The 25,605-nt window shown below is 49.8% G+C and overlaps 2 protein-coding genes across 2 annotated transcripts in view; both read right to left on the bottom strand.

Annotated features, from left to right (window-relative positions):
- LOC122944600 overlaps nt 1–25,605 on the bottom strand; it is a 565,582-nt gene that overhangs the window by 209,427 nt on the left and 330,550 nt on the right. The gene's annotated exons all lie outside the window — the stretch shown is intronic.
- On the bottom strand, nt 8,076–10,605 carry LOC122944597 (E3 ubiquitin/ISG15 ligase TRIM25-like). Its single transcript, XM_044303035.1, has one exon. The coding sequence runs from the start codon at nt 10,376–10,378 to the stop codon at nt 9,059–9,061; it is 1,320 nt and encodes a 439-aa protein (XP_044158970.1). The 5' UTR covers nt 10,379–10,605; the 3' UTR covers nt 8,076–9,058.

Consider the following 25,605-nt stretch of genomic DNA (forward strand, 5'->3'; position numbering starts at 1 on the left):
TATTTGCCCGTAGTAATGTATTTCCTGTTATTTCCTTGCGGTAGGTTTTAGTTTGTATGATCTGGTTCAGTGTTAGATCAAGAAAATTGATACTTTGCGGATGTTCCGTATATGTAAATTTTAAATTATATGTGTTATTTTCCAGATATTGCATGAAGTGTTGTATGGCAGGTACATCACCACTCCAGATAAGGAGCATATCATCGATGTACCTGCCATACCACACCACATGGTCCGCAAATGGATTTTTAATATTATATACATATGCCTCCTCCCAATAGGACATTGTTAGATTGGCCAGGGAGGGTGAGTACTTCGCACCCATTGATACACCAGATATCTGTACATAGTATATAGAGTTGAATGAAAAATAATTGTGAGACATCAGAAATTGAGTAACCTCCAGAGTATAATCTATAAAATCCTCAGAAAAATTGCTGTATTTGTGCAAATGGAATTCAAGTGCTAGCATCGCCACATGATGTGGTATTGATGGATAAAGCGACACCACATCAATGGACAACCATCTGTAGTTTTCAGCCCAGGTCATGTCATAAAAAGATTGCAGAATTGATGTGGTATCTTTAATATACCCTGGGATTCTTTTGACAAGGGGCTGTAAACTACAGTCTAGCCATTCACCCAGCCTCTCTGTTAGGGATCCAATCCCGCTGACTATGGGGCGTAGAGGGGGAGGAAATTGGCCCTTGTGGACTTTAGGGAGGGCATGCATTATGGGTGTAACTGTAAATTCTACATTTAAATAATTAAATTGTTTTTGGTTAATGTGATTATATTCCAAACCTTTTCGCAGAATCTCAAAGAAACATATGAGCAGTGCCTCACCTGGAAAACAAGAGGTTAAAATGTTCCCTGCCTCCTACACTCCCCCACCCCTCAGGTGGAGGGGAAAAGCAATTACATTTTGGTACAGACTGGTATAAAGGTGCCAGAGGAGACACTGCTCATTGTTACGACTAAGAACTACTGTTCGAAACGCGTCAAGGTTGCTGCACTTGTGGGTGGATGTCCTGTTTATATGTCTACTGCCTGAATAAAAGACGAAGATTTTAGCTACCAAAATCGTGAGTGCTGAATTTCATTGTGCTTTCATATCAGTAATTTCCCCCACACTGCCCCCATATAGTAATTTCCCCCACACTGCCCCCATATAGTAATTTCCCCCCACACTGCCCCATATAGTAATTTCCCCCACACTACCCCCTATAGTAATTTCCCCCCCACTGCCCCAATATAGTAATTTCCCCCACCACTGCCCCCATATAGTAATTTCCCCCACACTGCCCCATATAGTTAATTTCACCCACACTGCACCATATAGTAATTTCCCCCACACTGCCCCATACAATAATCTCCCACCACACTGCCCCATATAGTAATTTCCCCACACTGCCCCCATATAGTATTTCCCCCCACACTGCCCCAATATAGTAATTTTCTTTCAACACTGCAATTCAACACTGCCCATATAGTATTTCCCCCACACTGCCATATAGTAATTTCCCCCACCCCTGCCCCATATAGTAATTTCCCCCACACTGCCCCATATATTAATTTCCCCCACACTGCCCCCATATAGTAATTTCCCCCACCCCCACACTGCCCCATATAGTAATTTCCCCACACTGCCCATATAGTAATTTCCCCCACACTGCCCCATATAGTAATTTCCCCCACACTGCCCCATATAGTAATTTCCCCCACACTGCCCCATATAGTAATTTCCCCCACACTGCCCCATATAGTAATTTCCCCCACACTGCCCCATATAGTAATTTCCCCCACACTGCCCCATATAGTAATTTCCCCCACACTGCCCCATATAGTAATTTCCCCCACACTGCCCCATATAGTAATTTCCCCACACTGCCCCATATAGTAATTTCCCCCACACTGCCCCATATAGTAATTTCCCACACTGCCCATATAGTAATTTCCCCCACACTGCCCCATATAGTAATTTCCCCCACACTCCCATATAGTAATTTCCCCCACACTGCCCCATATAGTAATTTCCCCCACACTGCCCCATATAGTAATTTCCCCCACACTGCCCATATAGTAATTTCCCCACACTGCCCCATATAGTAATTTCCCCCACACTGCCCCATATATTAATCCCCCACACTGCCCCATATAGTAATTTCCCCACACTGCCCCATATAGTAATTTCCCCCACACTGCCCATATAGTAATTTCCCCCACACTGCCCCATATAGTAATTTCCCCCACACTGCCCCATATAGTAATTTCCCCCACACTGCCCCATATAGTAATTTCCCCACACTGCCCCATATAGTAATTTCCCCACACTGCCCCATATAGTAATTTCCCCCACACTGCCCCATATAGTAATTTCCCCCACACTGCCCCATATAGTAATTTCCCCCACACTGCCCCATATAGTAATTTCCCCACACTGCCCCATATAGTAATTTCCCCCACACTGCCCCATATAGTAATTTCCCCACACTGCCCCATATAGTAATTTCCCCCACACTGCCCCATATAGTAATTTCCCCCACACTGCCCCATATAGTAATTTCCCCCACACTGCCCCATATAGTAATTTCCCCCACACTGCCCCATATAGTAATTTCCCCCACACTGCCCCATATAGTAATTTCCCCCACACTGCCCCATATAGTAATTTCCCCCACACTGCCCCATATAGTAATTTCCCCCACACTGCCCCATATAGTAATTTCCCCCACACTGCCCCATATAGTAATTTCCCCACACTGCCCCATATAGTAATTTCCCCCACACTGCCCCATATAGTAATTTCCCCCACACTGCCCCATATAGTAATTTCCCCCACACTGCCCCATATAGTAATTTCCCCCACACTGCCCCATATAGTAATTTCCCCCACACTGCCCCATATAGTAATTTCCCCCACACTGCCCCATATAGTAATTTCCCCCACACTGCCCCATATAGTAATTTCCCCCACACTGCCCCATATAGTAATTTCCCCCACACTGCCCCATATAGTAATTTCCCCACACTGCCCCATATAGTAATTTCCCCCACACTGCCCCATATAGTAATTTCCCCCACACTGCCCCATATAGTAATTTCCCCCACACTGCCCCATATAGTAATTTCCCCCACACTGCCCCATATAGTAATTTCCCCCACACTGCCCCATATAGTAATTTCCCCCACACTGCCCCATATAGTAATTTCCCCCACACTGCCCCATATAGTAATTTCCCCACACTGCCCCATATAGTAATTTCCCCCACACTGCCCCATATAGTAATTTCCCCACACTGCCCCATATAGTAATTTCCCCCACACTGCCCCATATAGTAATTTCCCCACACTGCCCCATATAGTAATTTCCCCCACACTGCCCCATATAGTAATTTCCCCCACACTGCCCCATATAGTAATTTCCCCCACACTGCCCCATATAGATTTCCCCCACACTGCCCCATATAGTAATTTCCCCCACACTGCCCCATATAGTAATTTCCCCCACACTGCCCCATATAGTAATTTCCCCCACACTGCCCATATAGTAATTTCCCCCACACTGCCCCATATAGTAATTTCCCCCACACTGCCCCATATAGTAATTTCCCCCACACTGCCCCATATAGTAATTTCCCCCACACTGCCCCATATAGTAATTTCCCCACACTGCCCCATATAGTAATTTCCCCCACACTGCCCCATATAGTAATTTCCCCCACACTGCCCCATATAGTAATTTCCCCCACACTGCCCCATATAGTAATTTCCCCCACACTGCCCCATATAGTAATTTCCCCCACACTCCCATATAGTAATTTCCCCACACTGCCCCATATAGTAATTTCCCCCACACTGCCCCATATAGTAATTTCCCCACACTGCCCCATATAGTAATTTCCCCCACACTGCCCCATATAGTAATTTCCCCCACACTGCCCCATATAGTAATTTCCCCCACACTGCCCCATATAGTAATTCCCCCACACTGCCCCATATAGTAATTTCCCCCACACTGCCCCATATAGTAATTTCCCCCACACTGCCCCATATAGTAATTTCCCCCACACTGCCCCATATAGTAATTTCCCCCACACTGCCCCATATAGTAATTTCCCCCACACTGCCCCATATAGTAGTTTCCCCCAACACTGCCCCATTAGTAATTTCCCCACACTGCCCCATATAGTAATTTCCCCCACACTGCCCCATATAGTAATTTCCCCCACACTGCCCCATATAGTAATTTCCCCACACTGCCCCATATAGTAATTCCCCCAACACTGCCCCATATAGTAATTTCCGCCACACTTGCCCCCATATAGTAATTTCCCCACACTGCCCCATATAGTAATTTCCCCCACACTGCCCCAATATAGTAATTTCCCCCACACTGCCCCATATAGTAATTTCCCCCACACTGCCCCATATAGTAATTTCCCCCCACACTGCCCCATATAGTAATTTCCCCCACACTGCCCCATATGTAATTTCCCCACACTGCCCCATATAGTACTTCCCCCACACTGCCCCATTATAGTAATTTCCCCCACACTGCCCCATATAGGTAATTTCCTCCACACTGCCCCCATATAGTAATTTCCCCCACACTGCCCCATATAGTAATTTCCCCACACTGCCCCATATAGTAATTTCCCCACACTGCCCCATATAGTAATTTCCCCACACTGCCCCATATAGTAATTTCCCCACACTGCCCCATATAGTAATTTCCCCACACTGCCCCATATAGTAATTTCCCCCACACTGCCCCATATAGTAATTTCCCCACACTGCCCCATATAGTAATTTCCCCCACACTGCCCCATATAGTAATTTCCCCCACACTGCCCCATATAGTAATTTCCCCCACACTGCCCCATATAGTAATTTCCCCCACACTGCCCCATATAGTAATTTCCCCCACACTGCCCCATATAGTAATTTCCCCCACACTGCCCCATATAGTAATTTCCCCCACACTGCCCCATATAGTAATTTCCCCCACACTGCCCCATATAGTAATTTCCCCCACACTGCCCCATATAGTAATTTCCCCCACACTGCCCCATATAGTAATTTCCCCCACACTGCCCCATATAGTAATTTCCCCCACACTGCCCCATATAGTAATTTCCCCCACACTGCCCCATATAGTAATTTCCCCCACACTGCCCCATATAGTAATTTCCCCCACACTGCCCCATATAGTAATTTCCCCCACACTGCCCCATATAGTAATTTCCCCCACACTGCCCCATATAGTAATTTCCCCCACACTGCCCCATATAGTAATTTCCCCACACTGCCCATATAGTAATTTCCCCCACACTGCCCCATTATAGTAATTTCCCCACACTGCCCCATATAGTAATTTCCCCCACACTGCCCCATATAGTAATTTCCCCCACACTGCCCCATATAGTAATTTCCCCCACACTGCCCCATATAGTAATTTCCCCCACACTGCCCATATAGTAATTTCCCCCACACTGCCCCATATAGTAATTTCCCCCACACTGCCCCATATAGTAATTTCCCCCACACTGCCCCATATAGTAATTTCCCCCACACTGCCCCATATAGTAATTTCCCCCACACTGCCCCATATAGTAATTTCCCCCACACTGCCCCATATAGTAATTTCCCCCACACTGCCCCATATAGTAATTTCCCCCACACTGCCCCATATAGTAATTTCCCCCACACTGCCCCATATAGTAATTTCCCCCACACTGCCCCATATAGTAATTTCCCCCACACTGCCCCATATAGTAATTTCCCCACACTGCCCCATATAGTAATTTCCTCCACACTGCCCCCATATAGTAATTTCCCCCACACTGCCCCATATAGTCATTTCCCCTTCATAGCAATTGTAGCTCCTCGCCCTATCGATTAGCACCTGTCATATTCGTCCTTGCCCTAGAGATGGGCACCTGCCCCTTCATTGCCCTTGCAGTGGGCACCTGCTCCATCCTTGCTCTTGCAGTGGGCACCTGCTTCATCCTTGTCCTTGCAGTCGGCACCTGCCCAAATCTTGCCCTTGCAGTGGACACCTGCTCCATCCTTGCCCTTGCAGTGGGCACCTTCCCTCACAGAGTCCTTGTGCCAGTGGCAGGTCCCAGCCCGATGTGTCCAGGGGGCTACACGAGCACTTGAGCAGGAGGCCAGCCCTGCTGGGAGGAGGAAACATATCCTGAAGGAACCCGCACTGAAGAAGGGTCAAGTAAGGAAGTGCAGGTAGCCATCCTGGCTGAAGTCAGCGTGGCCGCTCACAGAAAAGTTCCACAGCGGGAGCAGCGGAGAGCGGATTCTGCAGCAGAGGGGCGGGAGACGGCTCCATACACCGTCTGCTCCCATCCACATACCTGGTGCACTTACCTGCCTGCTGACATCTCCCCACGGCGCCAAATCTTGTAGCTTCATGCCTTCATAGCCGGGGTGCCGTCGTTGCCTGTTACCAATGCTGTTGACTAGAAGTAGGAGGAGCCATTGTGCTGTGTCCTTGCGCAGAGGGGGGGGGGTTAGGAGGGAGAACTGTCTGTGCAGTAGAGTAGACATAGGGGGCAGGGCCTTCCATGCGCTCCTCGCCCCCCCCCCCCCCCCCGTGCTGCGGTCCCCATAGCAACGGTGTGGTCTGCCTATATTGGTGGTACGCCAGTGGCTCCTCTGCATACACTGCTGAACTACACAGACGTACAACTCTTCTGCATACACTGCTCAACTACACAGACATACAGCTCTGCTGCATACACTGCTCAACCACACAGACATACAGCTCTGCTGCATACACTGCTCAACTACAAAGACATACAACTCTGCTGCATACACTGCTCAACTACACAGACATACAGCTCTGCTACATACACTGCTCAACTACACAGACATACAGCTCTGCTACATACACTGCTCAACTACACAGACATACAGCTCTGCTACATACACTGCTCAACTACACAGACATACAACTCTGCTGCATACACTGCTCAACTACACAGACATACAGCCCTGCTACATACACTGCTCAACTACACAGACATACAGTTCTGCTACATACACTGCTCATCTACACAGACATACAGTTTCAATGCATACACTGCTCAACTACACAGACATACAGCTCTGCTACATACACTGCTCAACTACAGACATACAGCTCTGCTACATACACTGCTCAACTACACAGACATACAGCTCTGCTACATACACTGCTCAACTACACAGACGTACAGTTCTGCTACATACACTGCTCATCTACACAGACATACAGTTTCAATGCATACACTGCTCAACTACACAGACATACGACTCTGCTGCATACACTGCTCAACTACACAGACACACAGCTCTGCTACATACAGTTAGTAACGGCAGGTATAGCGTATTCCTAACACTTTTCCGCAGGACGACAAAAAAAAAACGAAAAATGAAAATGAGAAGCACAAAATAAAACCCTCCAGGGAAGAAAAGAGTCAGTTACACTGAGAGGCGCCAGGAACCTCGTGCCTCCAGGACGTGAGGCGGTCGCTGCGCGGCTGCTCTACAATAGTTCAGCGACACGGAGAGGGAAGTATTTGAAAGCCGCACCCCGAGACCCATACACCGCCATATAATGCTGCTAACAACAGAACAGAATGTGCATGAAAACCGTACAGTATTAATCACTAGACTTAGCGAAGTGCGGCCGGCAGTAACGTAGCGCGGGCGCCGTCCGACATGCTGCGCCGCAGGGAAGGCGACCATTACAGGGGATAGTTAGCGCTGAGTCCAGGCGGCGAGCACAACAATGGGAGCTCTATAGGCGGCACAATACGGAGCGCGCGGTATGTTCTCACACTAACAATGTATAGAGTTGGGACCAAGACACCTCGTCGTGTAGACGTCGCCTTAAACTGAGCGCGTGCGACCAGCTCAGCGCGACCGGCCAAAAATAAGGACAAGAACAGCCGGTGGCGCTGTACAGATCCAGTGTATTGCAGAACTCACTACCTGCGGTTATAACAGACATGATGGCGGAGGAGACCACAGACACCCAGGTGATAGGACCGACAACTCTGATGGACAGAAGTAGTCAGACATTTATTCCATAAAATGGGGAAAAGACACAACAAATGCCGCGTATAGTGCGGAAAGAAGCGTCACATTGTCACATCTCTACAGAAATAGGAAAAGCTGATTAATAATTATATGTTCCCCAAATGTGTCCCCGAAACATAAAGAAGCCCCTACAGCGACCTCAGTGGAGGACGGGGAAGGGTTAATGATGCCCCCATGAGGTACGTGCACTCGGCGGTGTATCTCCGCTCCAGGATCCACACCTGTTACCTGCAGATCCTGACACGGATTTCCCCAGATCTCCCCCTCTGCATTGTAATGGGAGAAATCCGCACGGACAATCCACCGGCCGCAGATCTCCGGATCCGCTCCGCAGGTCACTCCGGACGCAGGAAACTTCCGCTCCGTGTAGATGAGATACTGGGAATCCCATCTGCTTAGGCGGTATTATTTCACTCTGGAAAACCAGCAGGTAATACGCACCGTGCGCTTGTACCCGAAGGCCATCTGCGCACGCTGCGGAATACGCTCAGTCTTTCCACGCAAATTCCCATGTGGAAAAACCGTAACGAATTACAGCGGCAGCAAAGTGTATGAGATTACCCCGATCATGTACACTTCGCCAATTATTTCCGTGCGGATTCCCAGATCTGCGGCCCGTCAGTTATGTTTGTGGTTTTAGGTGCGGATTTCACCCTTTTCAGTGGAAAACCGCATCTTATCCGCACAAAAAACCGTAATCACACATTGCAGGTATTGGTGCGGATACGCTGCGGGTCTGATGTGCGTTCACCCGAACTCGTGTGCAGACGACGTAACTTTTCATTTGTCTCAAGCATCGATTCTGGATCTGATCTCCAAGGAATATAAAATAATCGTACAGTAACCCCCCCCCCATAGAGCCACCATATACATTGTGTGATCGGAGGCTCCGCCCATACAGCGCTATATAGTGACTTATAGGCGGAGATTATAACGGGACGTGGACGCATCGGCCTCAGCTTATTATTCTAACAGAGGCTCTATCCTTCACAAAGAAGAGGACATGTAGGGGTTCAGAGAAGGAGGCGGTGAAGGTGTGTAAGTGTCTGATGGGGTCACACAGCTGATAGAAGGACAGACGCCCGGCCTCATAGTCTAAGAAGACCCCAAGTCTAGGACATCTTCTATCTACACTGAGGGGGGATCTGACTGAGCGGTGAAATGCTTCACCTCCTGCATCAGACATATACAAACACCAAGATTTATCATTACATCTAAATAAAGATTGAAGTCCTTCCCTTTCTATACTGGGATAGGACAGTCCGATGACACATCTCCCTTTCTGGTCCCACTCTACCTCCCAGTAATGTCTTCCTGAGGAGAGGCCACATCTGCTTAACACCTGGCCATAATCCAGGAACCTTCCTGGTGATTCTGGTCTGTTCTGTTTATCTTTAGATCTTGTTGCTGTTTTCAGATCTTCTGATATCTTCACAGATCTATGAGCAATGTCCTCATCCAGCAATATGTCTGGAACATGGAGCCCGAGCTCTGATGTGACATTGGTGACAATATCCCTCATAGATCGGTGTAAGGTCAGTGAGATCAGAACCTCATCCAGATCAAACTCAGACCTGCCCTCTCCACCATCTCCCCCTGTGTCCTCATCATCTCCATGACCACATACTGTAATGTCACTTTCTTGTAGGAGTCTTATTGGGTCGGTGACATGACACATCTCCTCCAGGTGACGCATCTTCCTGGACAGCTCGCCCTCCTCTATATCCAGCTTCTTGATCAGATTAGATATCTGGGACACAATCTTCCCCTCCTGCCTGGAGATCTCGCTCAGCGCTTTCTTTTCTGCCATTTCCAGTTGCTTCTTAATGTCCATAAATATTTTCCTGACCTTCTTCCTCTTATCAGAGGCCTTCTTCTGGATATTCCTCTGACGATCCTGCAGATTCAGACGTTTCGTCTGAATTCCTGCTTTTTGTGGGTTTAGTTCCTCCAGATATTTCATCAGCTTTTCTTTCTCCTTTTCAGAGGCCACGTCCAGTAGCTCCACGTCATGTCCCTTGTGGCCTCCGGCCACCCAGCAGGACACACAGATACAGGCGGCGTCCATCGGACAATAGTATTTCAGCACCTCCTTGTGTGTGGAGCATTTTCTGTGCAGAAACGACACAGTAGGTTCAATCAGACTGTGATCCACGGACTTGTTATGGGCTTCGACATGTTCATGGCACATGGAGGTCTCACACTGCAGACATGTCCTCACAGCTGGTACAGGAGACTTAGTACAGTAAGTACAGAAGATCCCGGTCTCCTCCATATCAGGCTGAGCAGATAAGAAACGCTCCACTATGTTCCTCAGCTTCCTGTTCTTCTCCAGGGCTGGACGCTCTGGATATTCTGCTCTGCAGTCAGGACAGGAATACACTCCAGCTGCCTCCTGCGCATCCAGCGCACTCACAATACACGAGCGGCAGAAGTTGTGTCCACATCTCAGGGATACGGGATCTGTTTAGAGGCTCCGGCAGATTGAGCAGTCCAGCTCGGCCCTCAGATCAGCAGACAACATTGTGGTAAGGAGGAGCAGGAATCGAAAGTGCAAAAGTCTCTTCTGATAAGAGGGTGGAGAGCTCCTGTAGAAGAATTAACCCCTGCAGCTCAGAGATTGCATTCCATTGAGAAAAAAGCAGAAAACCCACTAAACTTCAGTACAAAAAAAAGAAGAGTCCATCAGAAATGTTGGGGAAAGTAAAGGAAACTTCACCTCTGTCTCCTCCAGTCAGGACAATGAGACATGTGGAGTATTACAGGTGACCCCTGTAGGAGGTTGATGATGGGCTCCATCCTGAGGAGCAGCGAGTGCAATCTTCTCCGGAATCAAGCTGAATGGATTATTTTTCTTCCCATCATCATTTGTTTAATTAATTTGGCTTTGCTATTATTGTAATTTCCCTGATTTAATGGTGGATTCTTCTTTACGGTTTTCAATGCCGTGGTGGTGACCAGATGATCGGCGAGTGTAGGAGGTAAGTGACCGGAGGAGAATGGTTATACCTATAGACTGATAGACTCCGGCCGGTAGGTAGAAGCTGCTCTGAAAACAATGGAAAGCCTACTTACCTACAGCCTGATACCCACTGTGACAAATACCACACCTCGTGCCAGCTTGACGTCACCTACGTCGAGCTCACGAGATGCAGTATGGTCACGGGTTACCAAAAACGTGACGTTACGCCCTCCAGAGGAGCAGGTAAGGTCAGGTTGGTACAGTTTACACAGACATCTCCTGTCCACGCGGGTACAGAGAGGCAACAAGCCGAGAGAGCCTTTTCACGGCCGCATTGAAAACAGCGCTGTCTCAGCCCGGGAAATCTGCCACCAGCTTCTCGTTTGATATAAGCCCGGTCCGTTAACAGGATTATATAGGGTGAGAAACCAACCCGTGGTAGCTTATAACTAGGGCAAAACACAGACGTGGGGATTCGTGTTCGAGATACAAGATAGCACAAAATTAAATTATATATTTAATCCCCGTAATGGCTCACTAGACATAACCCAATATACACAGAGAATATATACAGTGGTCTGAGGTTACAGATACAGGTTATATGGGTACAACAGGGTTAAGCAGAGCAAAAGTAATTTACTGGGTAGTTGAAAGTTCTATGATGGTGGAATAGTCCTTAGCGTCAGTCACGTGGGGGCAGTGATGTCAGCGGTCTCCAGGTCTCTCCAAACACGATGTGACCCCCTTTCAGAGAAAGACACCGCCCTCTGGCTTGTATGGGCTTATGACCTGTAGCCAGCCGCTCCCCTCCCCGCCTATGGGTAGGGTCCACCCCTCCTTCTCTGGTGCTGGGAGCAAATGACTCAGAATGTCGCAGGAAGATGGTTCCGGGCCCAATTGATCCGCCTGGGTTCTGGCTACAACTAGAGTCCAAACATGGAACCGGTATTTGGTTTCTGTGGGGAGATATGGATATCTCCTTTCCCTGGCATGCCCCCGTCAAACAAAGCCCACGTACATCGTGGCCACCGGGACACAAATATGTATCCGGTTTGCGCCTGCGATGGCCGGGCGATTCATAATTCCTTATAAAAAAGTAGGTGCTAACATGTCTGGAAGGTATCCTTGATCCTGGCAAGGGCTGATACCTCCTGCTGGGGGGTTTTCCTGCAGGATTTAGCTTGCCTCCAAACTGGTTGATTGAGGTGTGACCTTCTCCACCTGGGGCCTCCTTGAAGCCTTGACCCCTGGGGCTTTCTTCTTTGCCAGCTGACAATCAGATGGCTGGGTGGTGGGAACTTATTTTGCATGTACACTAATGAACATGCCAAAAGGTGAATCAAATGACAATCAGGGCTGGGGCCTCCTGTGGAGTTCACAACCTCTGCTATCTGTCAGCAAATGGGGATGTGAGGACATGGCTGACGGTAAATATGAATCCATATTCCTCACACCTCCCCCTTTTAGAGGGCGCCAGGGGGCAGCACATTCCTGTGTTCCCCCGTGCGCCCATCCGCTGTCACGGATGAAAACCCTCAACCATGCAATGTCAATAGGATAAGGGTAGCTGCTAGGCCAGGACGACAGGATCAGGGAGCAGGTCACCTTCTAACGCGTCCCTAATTCTGACCCTGACTCCTAACCGTATGAGCTAACCCAGATGGTAGGAGGACTCATACTCTGGAACCTAGGGTCCCTACTAGCCCTCAGGAAATCTCTGGACTAGGAGCAGGGTAAGACGACCTGTTCCTCCTAGACACGGACGAACAGGTGTCTCACTGGCCAAGGAGCAAGGAGAGGGGAAACATATACAGCATATGGATATGGCAGGTGAGTTAAACCAGTATTACACCTACCTGCCACAGACACGCTGACTGGAACCTGTGCACAAGTACTGATGTCCACACAAACATTAAGGACATGGCACACACACAAATCACACAGGTACCCAGGACACCCATAGCTGCAATAAACATAAAGACCATAAAAACATCTTAACATCTTTACATATATTTTTGACCACAAGGGTGGCCCTCACTGGATAGATGGCATATGCAGACCAGGAGGATGACTCCAGCATAAAGCATGGCTGGAGTACCCCTCAGCTACAGGCATCCAGCAGGAGCTAAATAGCCCAAGCAGCCACACCCACACACACATAACTAGGAAAGGAGTTAACCCTTCCAACACCAGACAAGGAAAGTGTCACTTAAAGGGGAAATGCACACACAACTAAATCCCGTGCACACCAAACATAGAAAGTGAACACATTCAAACACATGTTGCTAGATGCAACCGCATGCCTTGACAGCGAGCCGCCTAGCAACCAGCTCAGGCTGCTACACTGCCAACAACATCATGTTGCCAGCGGCAACCACATGTGAGACAACATACTAACTGCCCTCACCTGCGGTAGACAACAAAGAGGAGACCACTGACAACTGCATGCGACATAAAGAGTCACGACCAAAACCATAGTCGTGACACCCGCACCCTCTCTGGTGGCAAAGTGGTACAGCTGGAGCGCCAGGCTCCCGCGTACCCACCTCCCATTTGTTTCTGACCCATGGAGTCACCCGGACTGAGCCTGACCCTGAGGCCACAATAGCTGGCATCAGTCGGTACTATAAATGGCTGCATGCAGTCGGCTGCTTGTAGTACCGGGAAGCTAGAAAGGGCATCCTCCAGCACCTGGAAGGCCGCCTTGCTGTCGTTTGTCTAATCAACTGCAGAGGGCAGCTTCTTCCTGGTGTGGTCTGTCAGGGGGGTGCGAACTCCTTATAGTACCCGGCAGTGCCCAGGAAGGACATCACCTGGTGCTTGTTCCGGAGGGTGAGCTAGAATGAGCTGGCATCCACTCTCCCAGGTTCCGGTTCCGAAGCTTCCCTGCCTGCCCGGGGCCCCTCGCTTATGCCCAGCTGGCACTTTCCTGGCGTAAGGGTCAAGCCTGCCTGGCAGATCTGCCCGAGCATCTGCGCTAGATGCTCTCGGGGATCCTCCCCTATAGGACCGAAGACGGCAATGACCTCCAGGTACGCAGCCACGTACCCTTCAAGTCCGTTAAGCAGCTTGACCATCCGCTTAGTAGTGGCAGGGGCATACTCCATGCCCAAGGGCATTTTGGTGGACTCCGTCCGTCCATGCTTTTTGGCTAACATTTCCTGGAAGGGGTGGCATTCTGGGAGGGCACCTGCCGCCTTCCGCCTTCCCCGGGCCTGGTCTAGGGTGACCAGGTACATCCTTGTATTAAGCCGCTGGTGTGCGAGGTACAGGCCCTCCCAGGCCGCCTGAAGCTTGTCCCGAGGTACTGGAACCAGTATCAACGCTTGCTGACCCACGTGGTTGGTCCTCTCACAAGCCAACTGGTCGTACCCTCGCTTCTGGACGTTCTGGGCCTGCCCCATACTGTCGTGCACCAACCGCGACAAGGACGGTTACGTTGTCCCTGGGCAGGCTTGCATAAGTGAAGAGGAGAACGGCACAAGAATTCTCTGGGGCACACTCTGGTGTAAGGGACACAGGCCAGATGGTGATTCGAGGTGCCCTTGATGGTCTGTATTAATGTGCCTATGGCAAGGTCCCTTGTAGTCGTGACGCCAGTACCTTTTGTATGGAGGTACAACCATTTACTGTAGTGTTAATTGAGGAATTCTGAGACAGGAAGGATGAAATCCAGGGTGGAACATTACTAAAGATAACTCCTGATAACAGTACATCTAAAGTATTAGACAGTCTCTTGATACAATCCGGCATTAAGCACAATCTCCCAGACATATGGGGAAAGGGAAATGCACGTCCTCAGTGAAATACAGGCTCTTGTAATAGATAAGAAGCTACTGCTCAGACTAGGCTGGTAATAATGAAAGTCTTACACTGGTCAAAACTTCCGCCTTATCCTAACCTTGATTGAAGGTGCTTTTCTGAATCCTGAAACTTATATCCCAATGCTGTTCTGATAGTTGCTGGACTGTCCTCAGAGTTTGAACTGGAAGTGTGGATGCTTCATGCTGTCTCCTACACCTCTTACAAAGGTGCCTTATAAGTCCTCAGGTAATGACTATCTTGCTAATCCTTTGTCTTGCATAAACGTGATAATTCCTTATATACTCGGCTGCATGCAGTTTAGACATTGGTCACCCCGGAGGAGCGATCTATAGGAGTGGATTGCTGACCTCTAGGTAGAATACTTGCAGGCCTTAACCCTGGACTGTGGAGCCGACAGAGCAGAGAGGCTGTGAAGAGGCCTCCCTCCAGGTATTCCGCTACATGGCTGCTGCTTTCTGACTAACCTCATGAGTGAACTGGATTGTTCTCAGCTCTACTCTGCACTGAACTGGATTGAACCGCCTAACTAGGTCTGAGCTAAGCTACATACACACTGATACTGCCCCAGCTAGTGGAGAAACAAGTGTAGTGCACCCCGACTAGGCCTGTGTAAAGGAGCTTACATGTACAATGACATTGTGACATGGGAGAATATGACAGGAGATGAAGTACAAAAATGCAGGCATATTACATGACATGATAAAAGCAAGTTTGCGGTGCCCACGGTCACGTAGTGGGACACTGCAGGTGCAGATACCTCCCCTGTGTACGTATAGGGGTGTCTGTGTAAGCCGTGTACCGGGGTGGGCTCCCCAGGATACAGCGAAGTCACAGACAAGAAAAGCGACACTGACACCAGCTTTATATGCAAGAACAGAAACTTTACTTTAACAATAGTGAAAACATAACAATATAAGTATACACAGATTTAGTTATACCCCAGGCCCACAGCCACCTTCCCTGTCCGAGGGACAGGCCTAGCCCGATGGCGCACACAGCAGAGCCTACAAGTCGTGCCATGCCACTTAAGAGGACACACCTAGCCGGTGGCGGACGCAGCAGAGCCTGCAAGTCAAATACTGCACCGCAGTCCAGTACAGTAAGGCCTAGCAAAACATATAACCCTATCTATCTAACTACTATAAGGCCTAGGCTAGTCTCTGTTACTTCAGGCGCCACACAGTAGAATACAATCAGTAACCAGATGTACTGACCTGCGTCCGTTCTGGGCCCGAGGCTGCCGCTTACCCGGGATGGCCACTAACCTCTCAGCAACCGTGCGGTCTTCCTTGATAATAAGACTTCTGCCCACACGCTGTACAATGTCTTCCTGGAGCAATCTCTCTTTCAAAGAGCCGGATCCAGTAAGGGGACAACAGCTAATCTCCTTCCTCTGCGTGTCCATTCAATCCCGGACATCCGCAAGCCAGGATGGAATCGGATTCAGTCTCTCAAAGAACATTGCTTCCACCATGTCAGATCAGCACTTCCTGGTTTTTAGAAGCAGCTAGCATGAGTCATCATCTGCTTTGCATATGCAGATCCCAGAGTGTGCTGACTGTAATGCAAAACAGTGGCCTCTAGTGCCCGGAATGCCAAATCTCACATGCCACCCCACTCAAAATTGTCGTCCTCGGCAACTCTCCCCATACAAACTCTTCCTGAGCATAGCGATGTGGAGGCACACCAGCATTGGGCCTAGCTGACCATCTCAGATTGAAGGTTTCAGAAGTAATGGGGACATCAGGCATATTTGACAAGAGAGGAGCTGTTGACTGTTCAGCATTGCACCTGGGTGGCAAACCTGTCACAGCCGGAACCTCTGTGGACACCTGGGCAGGGACAACCCACCATTCCTCCTCTTCCTCATCTGAGGGACTTTCCTCCATACTTGGAGCTTGAGGAGGCACCTCCTCCACGCACACCGGCTCATCAAAATTGCAACGTCTCAACATATTACGGTGTAAGTTCCGTGAGGGTCCTCCTGTCCCTACTGGCTCTACCTCATAGACCGGAATGGCGGAGTCTACCCTTCTCTTCACCATGTATGGAACTGCCTCCCACCGTCCATCCAACTTCCCAGACGGCCATTTGGCTTTGACCATCACCCGATCACCCGGTAATACCCATCTTTCTGCACTGATCTTTGGTTAGGGTGTATCACCTGTCCCAGGCGCTCCCCCACAACCTTGTGGACCGCTCTCAGCCGGCGGCAGTGCTCCTGCACCCATGCGGTGGTACTTCTTGGTGGGGGCTCCATCGGGTTGGGCATGTGGAGATCTTCAATCTCCCGTCTGGCTCGTCCAAACATGAGCATATGTGGAGAGTATCCGGTGGTACTGTGTACTCTGTTGTTATGGGCCCACATCAACTCTGGTAGGTACGCAGGCCACTGGGCTTTTTGACTGTCTTCCAGAGTCATCTGAAGCAAGGTGCGATTGAAGCGTTCGCACGCTCCGTTTCCTTGTGGGTGATACGGAGTGGTGCGGGAGCGTTCAATCCCATACAGTTGGTACAGTTCATTCATTTGAGTACTCTGAAAGCATGCTCCCTGGTCAGAATGTATCCTCCATGGAGACCAGAACACCTGTATAAAGTGTTTACAGACAGCTTTGGCGGCAGACTCTGCGGTCTGGTGGCCACAGCCACCGCATACTTGGTAAAGTAATCTGTCATGACTAGACAGTACGAGTGTCCCGAGGTAGAGTACCCAATCTGTACATAATCGATCATCAGAAGTTCTAGGGACGCTGATGTGCGAATGGTCTGCACAGGAGCCTGCTGTTCAGTACTCTTACTCAACTCACAGGATCGACACTTGAGACATGCCGCGGCCACCATGTCGGCCAGATCTGAACAGTATACCAGCCGTTGGAGCCACTTGAACATTTTGTCGCTCGCAAAATGAGCTCCCTTTTCATGAGCTTCCCTGGCGGCCTCTGGTCCCAACGATATGGGAATGACAATCTGTTGCCGGTACTGCAGCTCTGACTGTAAGTATATGAACCGGCACAGGAGGCCCTGGGTAATTGTCAGCTTGTCCCACTGCCTTAACAACTTCTGACACTCTGGGGTCAGGCGAGCTCGTTCTTCTGGCCGAGGCCAGATCTTGCTCCAAACCCATTCTTTCACTTTCCACAAATCCCGGCAACTATCCAGGACTCTCTCCCAATCAGTCAACGTTCTCCCCAGCACTAGCGTCATTCCAGACGCCACCCCACTTGAATGTGCCACATCCGGGAACAGAGGTAAGCGACCAAGGTCAGGAGTTTCAGTATCCTCTAACTCCTCATCGGCTCTCTGAGTCGACTGTCCTACTGGAACTCGAGAGAGTGCATCGGCGTTGCCGTTCTCCCTACCGGACCGGAACTTGATGCGGTTTTGGTACTTAGAGAGGCGGGCCAACCATCTTTGCTCGAGTGCACCGAGCTTGGCATTCTCCAGGTGTGCCAACGGGTTGTTGTCCGTCATCACCATCACTTCTGCACCAGTCTGGTATTCTGCAAACCTTTCGGTCATGGCCCACACCAGTGCCAGTAGTTCCAGTTTAAAGGAGCTATAGTTATCAGGATTGCGTTCTGACTCGCTTAGGGACCGGCTCCAATAGGCGATGACTCTCTCCCGTCCATCCTGGACTTGGGACAATACGGCCCCCAGACCATGTAGGCTTCTATCAGCATACAGCAGGAATGGGGTATCAAACCGCGCGTAAGCCAGGATCGGGGCATTGGTAATCGCCTCTTTCACTGCTTCCAAGGCCTCTTGTTGCCGGGGCCCCCAGTCGACGGGGCGTTTCTTCGGGCCCCTAGCCGTGCCTCTTAGCAACTCGTTTAACGGGCCCACCAGATGAGTAAATTTAGGTATAAACCTTTTGTAGTAGCCGGCCAGTCCCACGAACGCCTGTACCTCCTGTAGCGTACTTGGCCGGGGCCACTTCTGAATGGCCTCCACCTTGCTGGGGGCCGGTTTTACCCCCTCCAGGGTGACCACATGTCCTAAGTACACTATCTGCTGTCGGAACAGCTGGCATTTTTTTGGCTTCATCTTGAGCCCATGGTCTCGTAGCCGTCCCAAGACTTGTCGCAGCTTCTGGAGGTGATCTTCAAAGGAAGCCCCGAACACTACTATGTCATCCAGGTATATCAATACTGATTCGAAGTTGAGGTCCCCCAGACAGTGTTCCATCAATCGCTGGAATGTCCCCGGAGCATTGGAGAGGCCGAAGGGCATCCGGTTGAACTCGTAGAGTCCCATAGGTAGAATGAAGGCCGCCTTGGCTTTGTCCTTCTTGGCCACCGGCACCTGCCACTACCCACTAGCCAGGTCAAGAGTTGAGAAGGACTTTGCTTGGCTTAGGGCTGATAATGAATCAATCCGCGGAAGGGGTTAGGCATCCCGGACAGTCTGAGCATTCAGCTTCCGATAATCCACGCAGAACCGGAGACTCCCGTCTTTCTTCCGCACCAAGACTACCGGAGCAGCCCACGGACTTTGACTCTCCTGGATGACCCGGTTCTCCAACATGCTGGCCACCATATCTTTCACCTCCTGACAGGGGCGTCGCTAGGTTAAAACATTCGGGGCCTGGGCCCCGGATGTTTTGTCCCATGCCCCGAATGTCCTGCCTGCCTGCTAGATGCAACTGTATTGCCGTACACAGAACGGCAAATACAATTGAATCTTATACTGGGAACAAGCGAAGGACCTTTGGTGACATCACAGGTCATGTGATCAGCAAAACAGGCTGTGATAGGATGACCTGGATGATGTCACCATCCAGGTCATCCTATCACAGCCTGTTTTGCTGATCACATGGCCTGTGATGTCACCAAAGGTCTTTCGCCTCTTCCCAGTTCAGGATTGGACCGGAGTCAAGAGGAGAAGGAGCCTAATAGTGATGTCTGTACAGGCGAGGTAAGTGAAGGGAGAGGTAGAAAAAAACTGGGAGTTGTAGTTATTTAACTGGGATGTATTTTAGGGCTGAAGGGAGGGATGTTATTGACATGGAACTGTGTGCTTGAGGTGGCTGGGGGAGGGAGGGATGTTATTTACATGGGACTGTATGTTGAAAGTGGATGGTGGGGGGGAATGATGTTTATGTACATGGGACTTAATGTTTAGGGTCCGTTCACACTTGCGTTTGGTGATCCGCTTGTGAGATCCGTTTCAGGTCTCTCACAAGCAGCCCCAAATGCATCAGTTTAACCCCAATGCATTCTGAATGGATGCGGATCCATTCAGAATGCATTCGTTCGGCTCCGTGCGGTCCCCCGTTCCATTTTGGAGGCGGACCTCAAAATGCTGCAAGCAGCGTTTTTTGTGTCCGCATGGCCTTGCGGAGCCAAACGCATCCGTCCTGACAATGTAAGTCAATGGGGACGGATCCCTTTGCATTGACACAAAATGGTGCAATTGTAAACGGATCCGTCCCCCATTGACTTTCAATGTAAGTCAGGACGGATCCGTATTGGGACTTAGAAATTAAAATCTAATACAAACAAATTGGTCCTGAACGGATGCATTCGTTTGTATTATCGGTGCGGATCCGTCCTGTACAAGTACATGAACGCAAGTGTGAAAGTAGCCTTAGGGGGTGATGTTTACATGGGATTGTGCGTTGGAGGCGGCTGGGGAAGAGGTGATGTTATTTACATGGGACTGTATGGTGGAGGGAGGATTATAACTGCAGGGGGCACTGCAAATCCAGGGGACATTATAGGCGTTCTTATTACTACTGGGGGCTCTATAGGAGGGTCTTGTAGATCTGCCTTATTTCTACTAAGCGCACTATGGGGGCCTTATTACTACTGTGGGGTCTGTAGGGAGCTTTATTGCCACTGGGGGAACAATAGGGGGCCTTATTTCTACTAGGGACTCTGTGAGGGTATTATTAATATGGGAGGGCATTGTTGAGGAGCATTATCACGGTTGGGGCAGTGTTACTAATAAGGGCATTCTAGAAGGGAATTACTATTGGTGGGACTATGAGGAGCACTATTACTATGGGGGCAGTAATGTTTCTTTAGGATAGTATTTGGGGGTATGAGGGGGGGGGGGTTGAGGTTTTGGCATAGAAAGCAGCAGGATAACACTGTGGGGACTCCAGTTGGGGGATAATGATAGAAAGTGAGGAAGCTAAGATGTCTGTGTGTCACACTCTGCAGAGACGAGGCGGCTGAGAGAAGTTGTCCAGACCGAGAAGACGATGACAGAGAGGAGACGTCACCTGGAGGCCCTGGATGTGACAGGTAAGTGCCGCTGTATAGCAAGTACAGCATAGTGCGGGGGGGGGGGGGGCATATTTATTGGGGCTTGTGCCCCGGATCTTTTGAGACCCTAGCAACGCCCCTGCCTCCTGATACATCTTAGGTGGGATCTGCCGGTAATGTTCCCTGATCGGTGCAGCATCGCCGGTTGGGATTTCATGTTCAATAGCAGTAGCACACCCAAAGTCCTCATCATGTCTTGAGAAGGCCTCCTGAAATTCCCAGAGGGTGTCTTCCAGCAGCTTTTGTTCCCCGGGGTCAGGGTTCTGCAGTCCACCCCCATACGGGCCATGATCACTCGACCCTTCCACTCGGCTGTCAGGGTTTCACTTGAATGGATCTCCACGGCATAGGTCCAGGCTAATCTCCTATCCGGCTGCAACGTGAAGCCCCTTCGTCGAGCGATACCCCCTTCGGACACATAAACTTTGGCCAGCAGGGTGTTTGCGGGGACGGTTAACTCGCAGTCCTCAACATTACAGCAGCGTATAGGCACACATCCGTCCTTCATTACGGCGAGGGCCCGGGCTACCAGTGGGCGAATCTGTGTTTCTTCTTGATAAGCGGGTTCGATTAGGACCTCCAGTCCATTTAATCGTCGTCCAGCCCCCACTGGCAGCATCAATATTCGCTCTTGTCGAGGTGGGATCTTCAGCGGGGTCCTCCGGAGCACTCTCACGTCTCCAATGGCCCAACCGGACAGGTTACTCTTTTGCAGGCTACAGCTCCTCACCATATGTTGTAAGACCTTCTGGGTAGGCCGGTGTGCGGTCGCCCGTTGCCAGTACTTCGGCCCTTCCTTGGCATAGAGTTGATGGTCTAGGTCTCTCAGTATATTCATACCCAGGGTCACGTCCATTCCTTTCCAGGACGAATGGTCCACCAGCACGACCCCTTTCTTGCCGATGTCTTGCCCAAACAGTCGGACCCGCATCCAGACTATCCCTCGCACATCCACCTCTCTATTATCGGCAGCCGTCAGCCTGATGACGCTCCCGTCTTCGGGCTCCATCATATGCCCGAAGTGCCTCTCGAAGAACTCCAGAGGCATTAGGGTACACTCTGACCCTGTATCAACTAGGCCGCAGACCTTTCGGCCTTCCAACTCGGCTTCTAATACGGGGCTGCTGGCATACAAGTCACTTTCTTCACGCAGAGGGCTTAACTTCTGGTGCATCGCCGCAGGACGCCCAGGTACTGCAGCGGTCGGAAGTTTAACGTCGGCTCAGACGCTACCTGTTCTTGGCACTCTTTGGCCATATGGCCGAAAATTCGGCAAGCCCAACAGAGGGGCCCTCTTCTGACCGGCTCCCTCACCGGGATTGTTCTGGGTGGAGTGGCACGAGGTGCGGGGACCGTTTCCGGACGCCGGGATGGTTCTGCCTTCATCTTGGACACTTCCAGCCAAAGCTCTTTCAATTCTGCCCGCAGGGCCTGGACCACATCCTTTAAGGACTCTGGTTCTTCAGATCCCGGCCGGTCCCTTGTAACATGCGTGCTATTTGCCACTCTTGCTGCCGTAGGTATGGGCTCTTCCTCTCTCTCTACGGCGGCTAAGTAGACATTGTGGAATGTTATATCGGCTATTGTTCGGGTCATCTCTTGTAATTTATCTTGTAAGAATTTATTGGAGAGCCCCACTATGAACTGATCTCGTAGAAGCCCGCCCCCCTTGGGCTCTCTCTAGCAGGGAGAATAACTTTTCTAGGGTATCTCTCTCTGAGTCAGGCCTTACCATCACTGTCCGCCTGACGTCACCCTCTAGGGCTCCCAACACAACCTCGGCCCACAGTTCGGGGGTCAGGTTACACATTTTAACCGCACTTCGCACCCTTTCAGTCCAGTCCTGCAATGTCATGTTTCTACCGTCATACTTTGGCAGATGACGCAGCAGTGCCCCTACAGAGATGTATCCTACTGGGGTAGCCATATTGTTGGGGGCAAGCTGGACTTGCGCCTGTACACCCTGGGCTGGGTCCTGATCTGGCACCAATGGCGCCTAGGGACGATCTACCGCCGCGTTCCCGTCCATAACGGTCGCTGTATCCTGCCGACTACGCCAAGTTGTAAGCCGTGTATCGGCGTGGGCTCCCCAGGATACAGCGAAGTCACAGACAAGAAAAGTGACACTGACACCAGCTTTATATGCAAGAACAGAAACTTTACTTTAACAATAGTGAAAACACAACAATATAAATATACACAGACTAAGTTATACCCCAGGCCCACAGTCACCGTCCCTGTCCGAGGGACAGGCCTAGCCCGATGGCGCACACAGCAGAGCCTACAAGTCGTGCTGTGCCGCTAAAGAGGACACAACTAGCCGGTGGCGGACGCAGCAGAGCCTGCAAGTCAAATATTGCACCGCAGTCCAGTACAGTAAGGCCTAGCAAAACATATAACCCTATCTATCTAACTACTATAAGGCCTAGGCTAGTCTCTGTTACTTCAGGCGCCACACAGTAGAATACAATCAGTAACCAGATGTACTGACCTGCGTTCGTTCTGGGACCGAGGATGCCACTTACCCGGGATGGCCACTAACCTCTCAGCAACCGTGCGGCCTTCATTGATAATAAGACTTCTGCCCACACGCTGTACACTGTCATCCTGGAGCAATCTCTCTTTCAAAGAGCCTGATCCAGTAAGGGGACAACAGCTAATCTCCTTCCTCTGCATGTCCATTCACTCCCGGACATCCGCAAGCCAGGATGGAATCGGATTCAGTCTCTCAAAGAACATTGCTTCCACCATGTCAGATCAGCACTTCCTGGTTTTTAGAAGCAGCTAGCATGAGTCATCATCTGCTTTGCATATGCATATCCCAGAGTGTGCTGACTGTGATGCAAAACAGTGGCCTCTAGTGCCCGGAATGCCAATACAATTTAAATATAAACATTTACAGGCAGAGTTTATGCACAATCTCACATCTGTATAGTATCCGGCGGCTGCACAGGAGAGCGGGGGCGTCATTATGTGTGACCAGTAACACAGCCACTCGCCCCGTGACTGGCCAATGATGGATAGTGAGGGTCCTGTTAACCCTTGTGGGGAAGGATATAAAGTGGTGTGCACGCCCCCAGAGACAGAGTCCTGACAGAGACGTTACAATCTGTCTTCACTCCATAACCTTCCCCAATCCTCGTCCATGTCTCTAGGACACAATCATGTCTTCTCCCATCATAACTTCTCCACGGGCAGGGGTGGACCTGGTACTTAAAGTGGCCCTGGAGAAAACCTAGCAGAGGCCCCCTGATGTAGACAGGTCTAAAGTGACAGAAGGTGGGCAGCACAAGTAGATGGGGGCAGCATAAGTAGGCAGAGACAAGGTGGGACCAGCAATATCATAGTGCAGCACAAAATATTGTCCCAGCAGAACCAAATACCAGCATGCAGCACAAAATACTGCCACCCCCGCCGCAGTATTCAACTGAATCACAGTCCTGAGGACAGCCATACAGGAGGGTTCAGGCGGCCCCTGGGCATAGGAGGCCCCTGGTCATAGGCCCACCGGGAAAATTTCCCTGTAGTGTCTGTGGCCAGTCCGCCCCGTCCACAGGAGACCATTCTGTATAATGATGAGCATGTGAAGAGAAGAGGATCTCCTGTTAACCCTTGTGGGGAAGGTCTAGACAAGGCTAAAGTTTTGCTGATAACAGCAAGAATCGTAACTGCAACTACACTACACATAAAGGTGACAACTACACTACACATAAAGGTGACAACTACACTACACATAAAGGTGACAACTACACTACACATAAAGCTGACAACTACACTTCACATAATGCTGACAACTTCACTTCACACGAAGGTGACAACTACACTTCACATAAAGCTGACAACTACACTTCACATAAAGCTGACAACTACACTTCACATAAAGCTGACAACTACAGTCGTGACCAAAAGTTTTGAGAATTACATAAATATTGGAAATTGGAAAAGTTGCTGCTTAAGTTTTTATAATAGAAATTTGCATCTACTCCGGAATGTTATGAAGAGTGATCAGATGAATTGCCTAGTCCTTCTTTGCCATGAAAATAACTTAATCCCAAAAAAACCTTTCCACTGCATTTCATTGCTGTCATTAAAGGACCTGCTGAGATCATTTCAGTAATTGTCTGGTTACCTCAGGTGAAAATGTTGACGAGCACAAGGCTGGAGATCATTATGTCAGGCTGATTGGGTTAAAATGGCAGACTTAACCTGTTAAATGGAGGGTGATGCTTGAAATCATTGTTCTTTCATTGTTAACCATGGTGACCTGCAAAGAAATGCGTGCAGCCATCATTGCGTTGCATAAAAATGGCTTCACAGGCGAGGATATTGTGGCTACTAAGATTGCACCTCAATCAACAATTTATAGGATCATCAAGAACTTCAAGGAAAGAGGTTCAATTCTTGTTAAGAAGGCTTCAGGGCGTCCAAGAAAGTCCAGCAAGTGCC

The sequence above is a fragment of the Bufo gargarizans genome, chromosome 8 (assembly GCF_014858855.1).
Source record: "Bufo gargarizans isolate SCDJY-AF-19 chromosome 8, ASM1485885v1, whole genome shotgun sequence".
Lineage (NCBI taxonomy): Eukaryota > Metazoa > Chordata > Amphibia > Anura > Bufonidae > Bufo > Bufo gargarizans.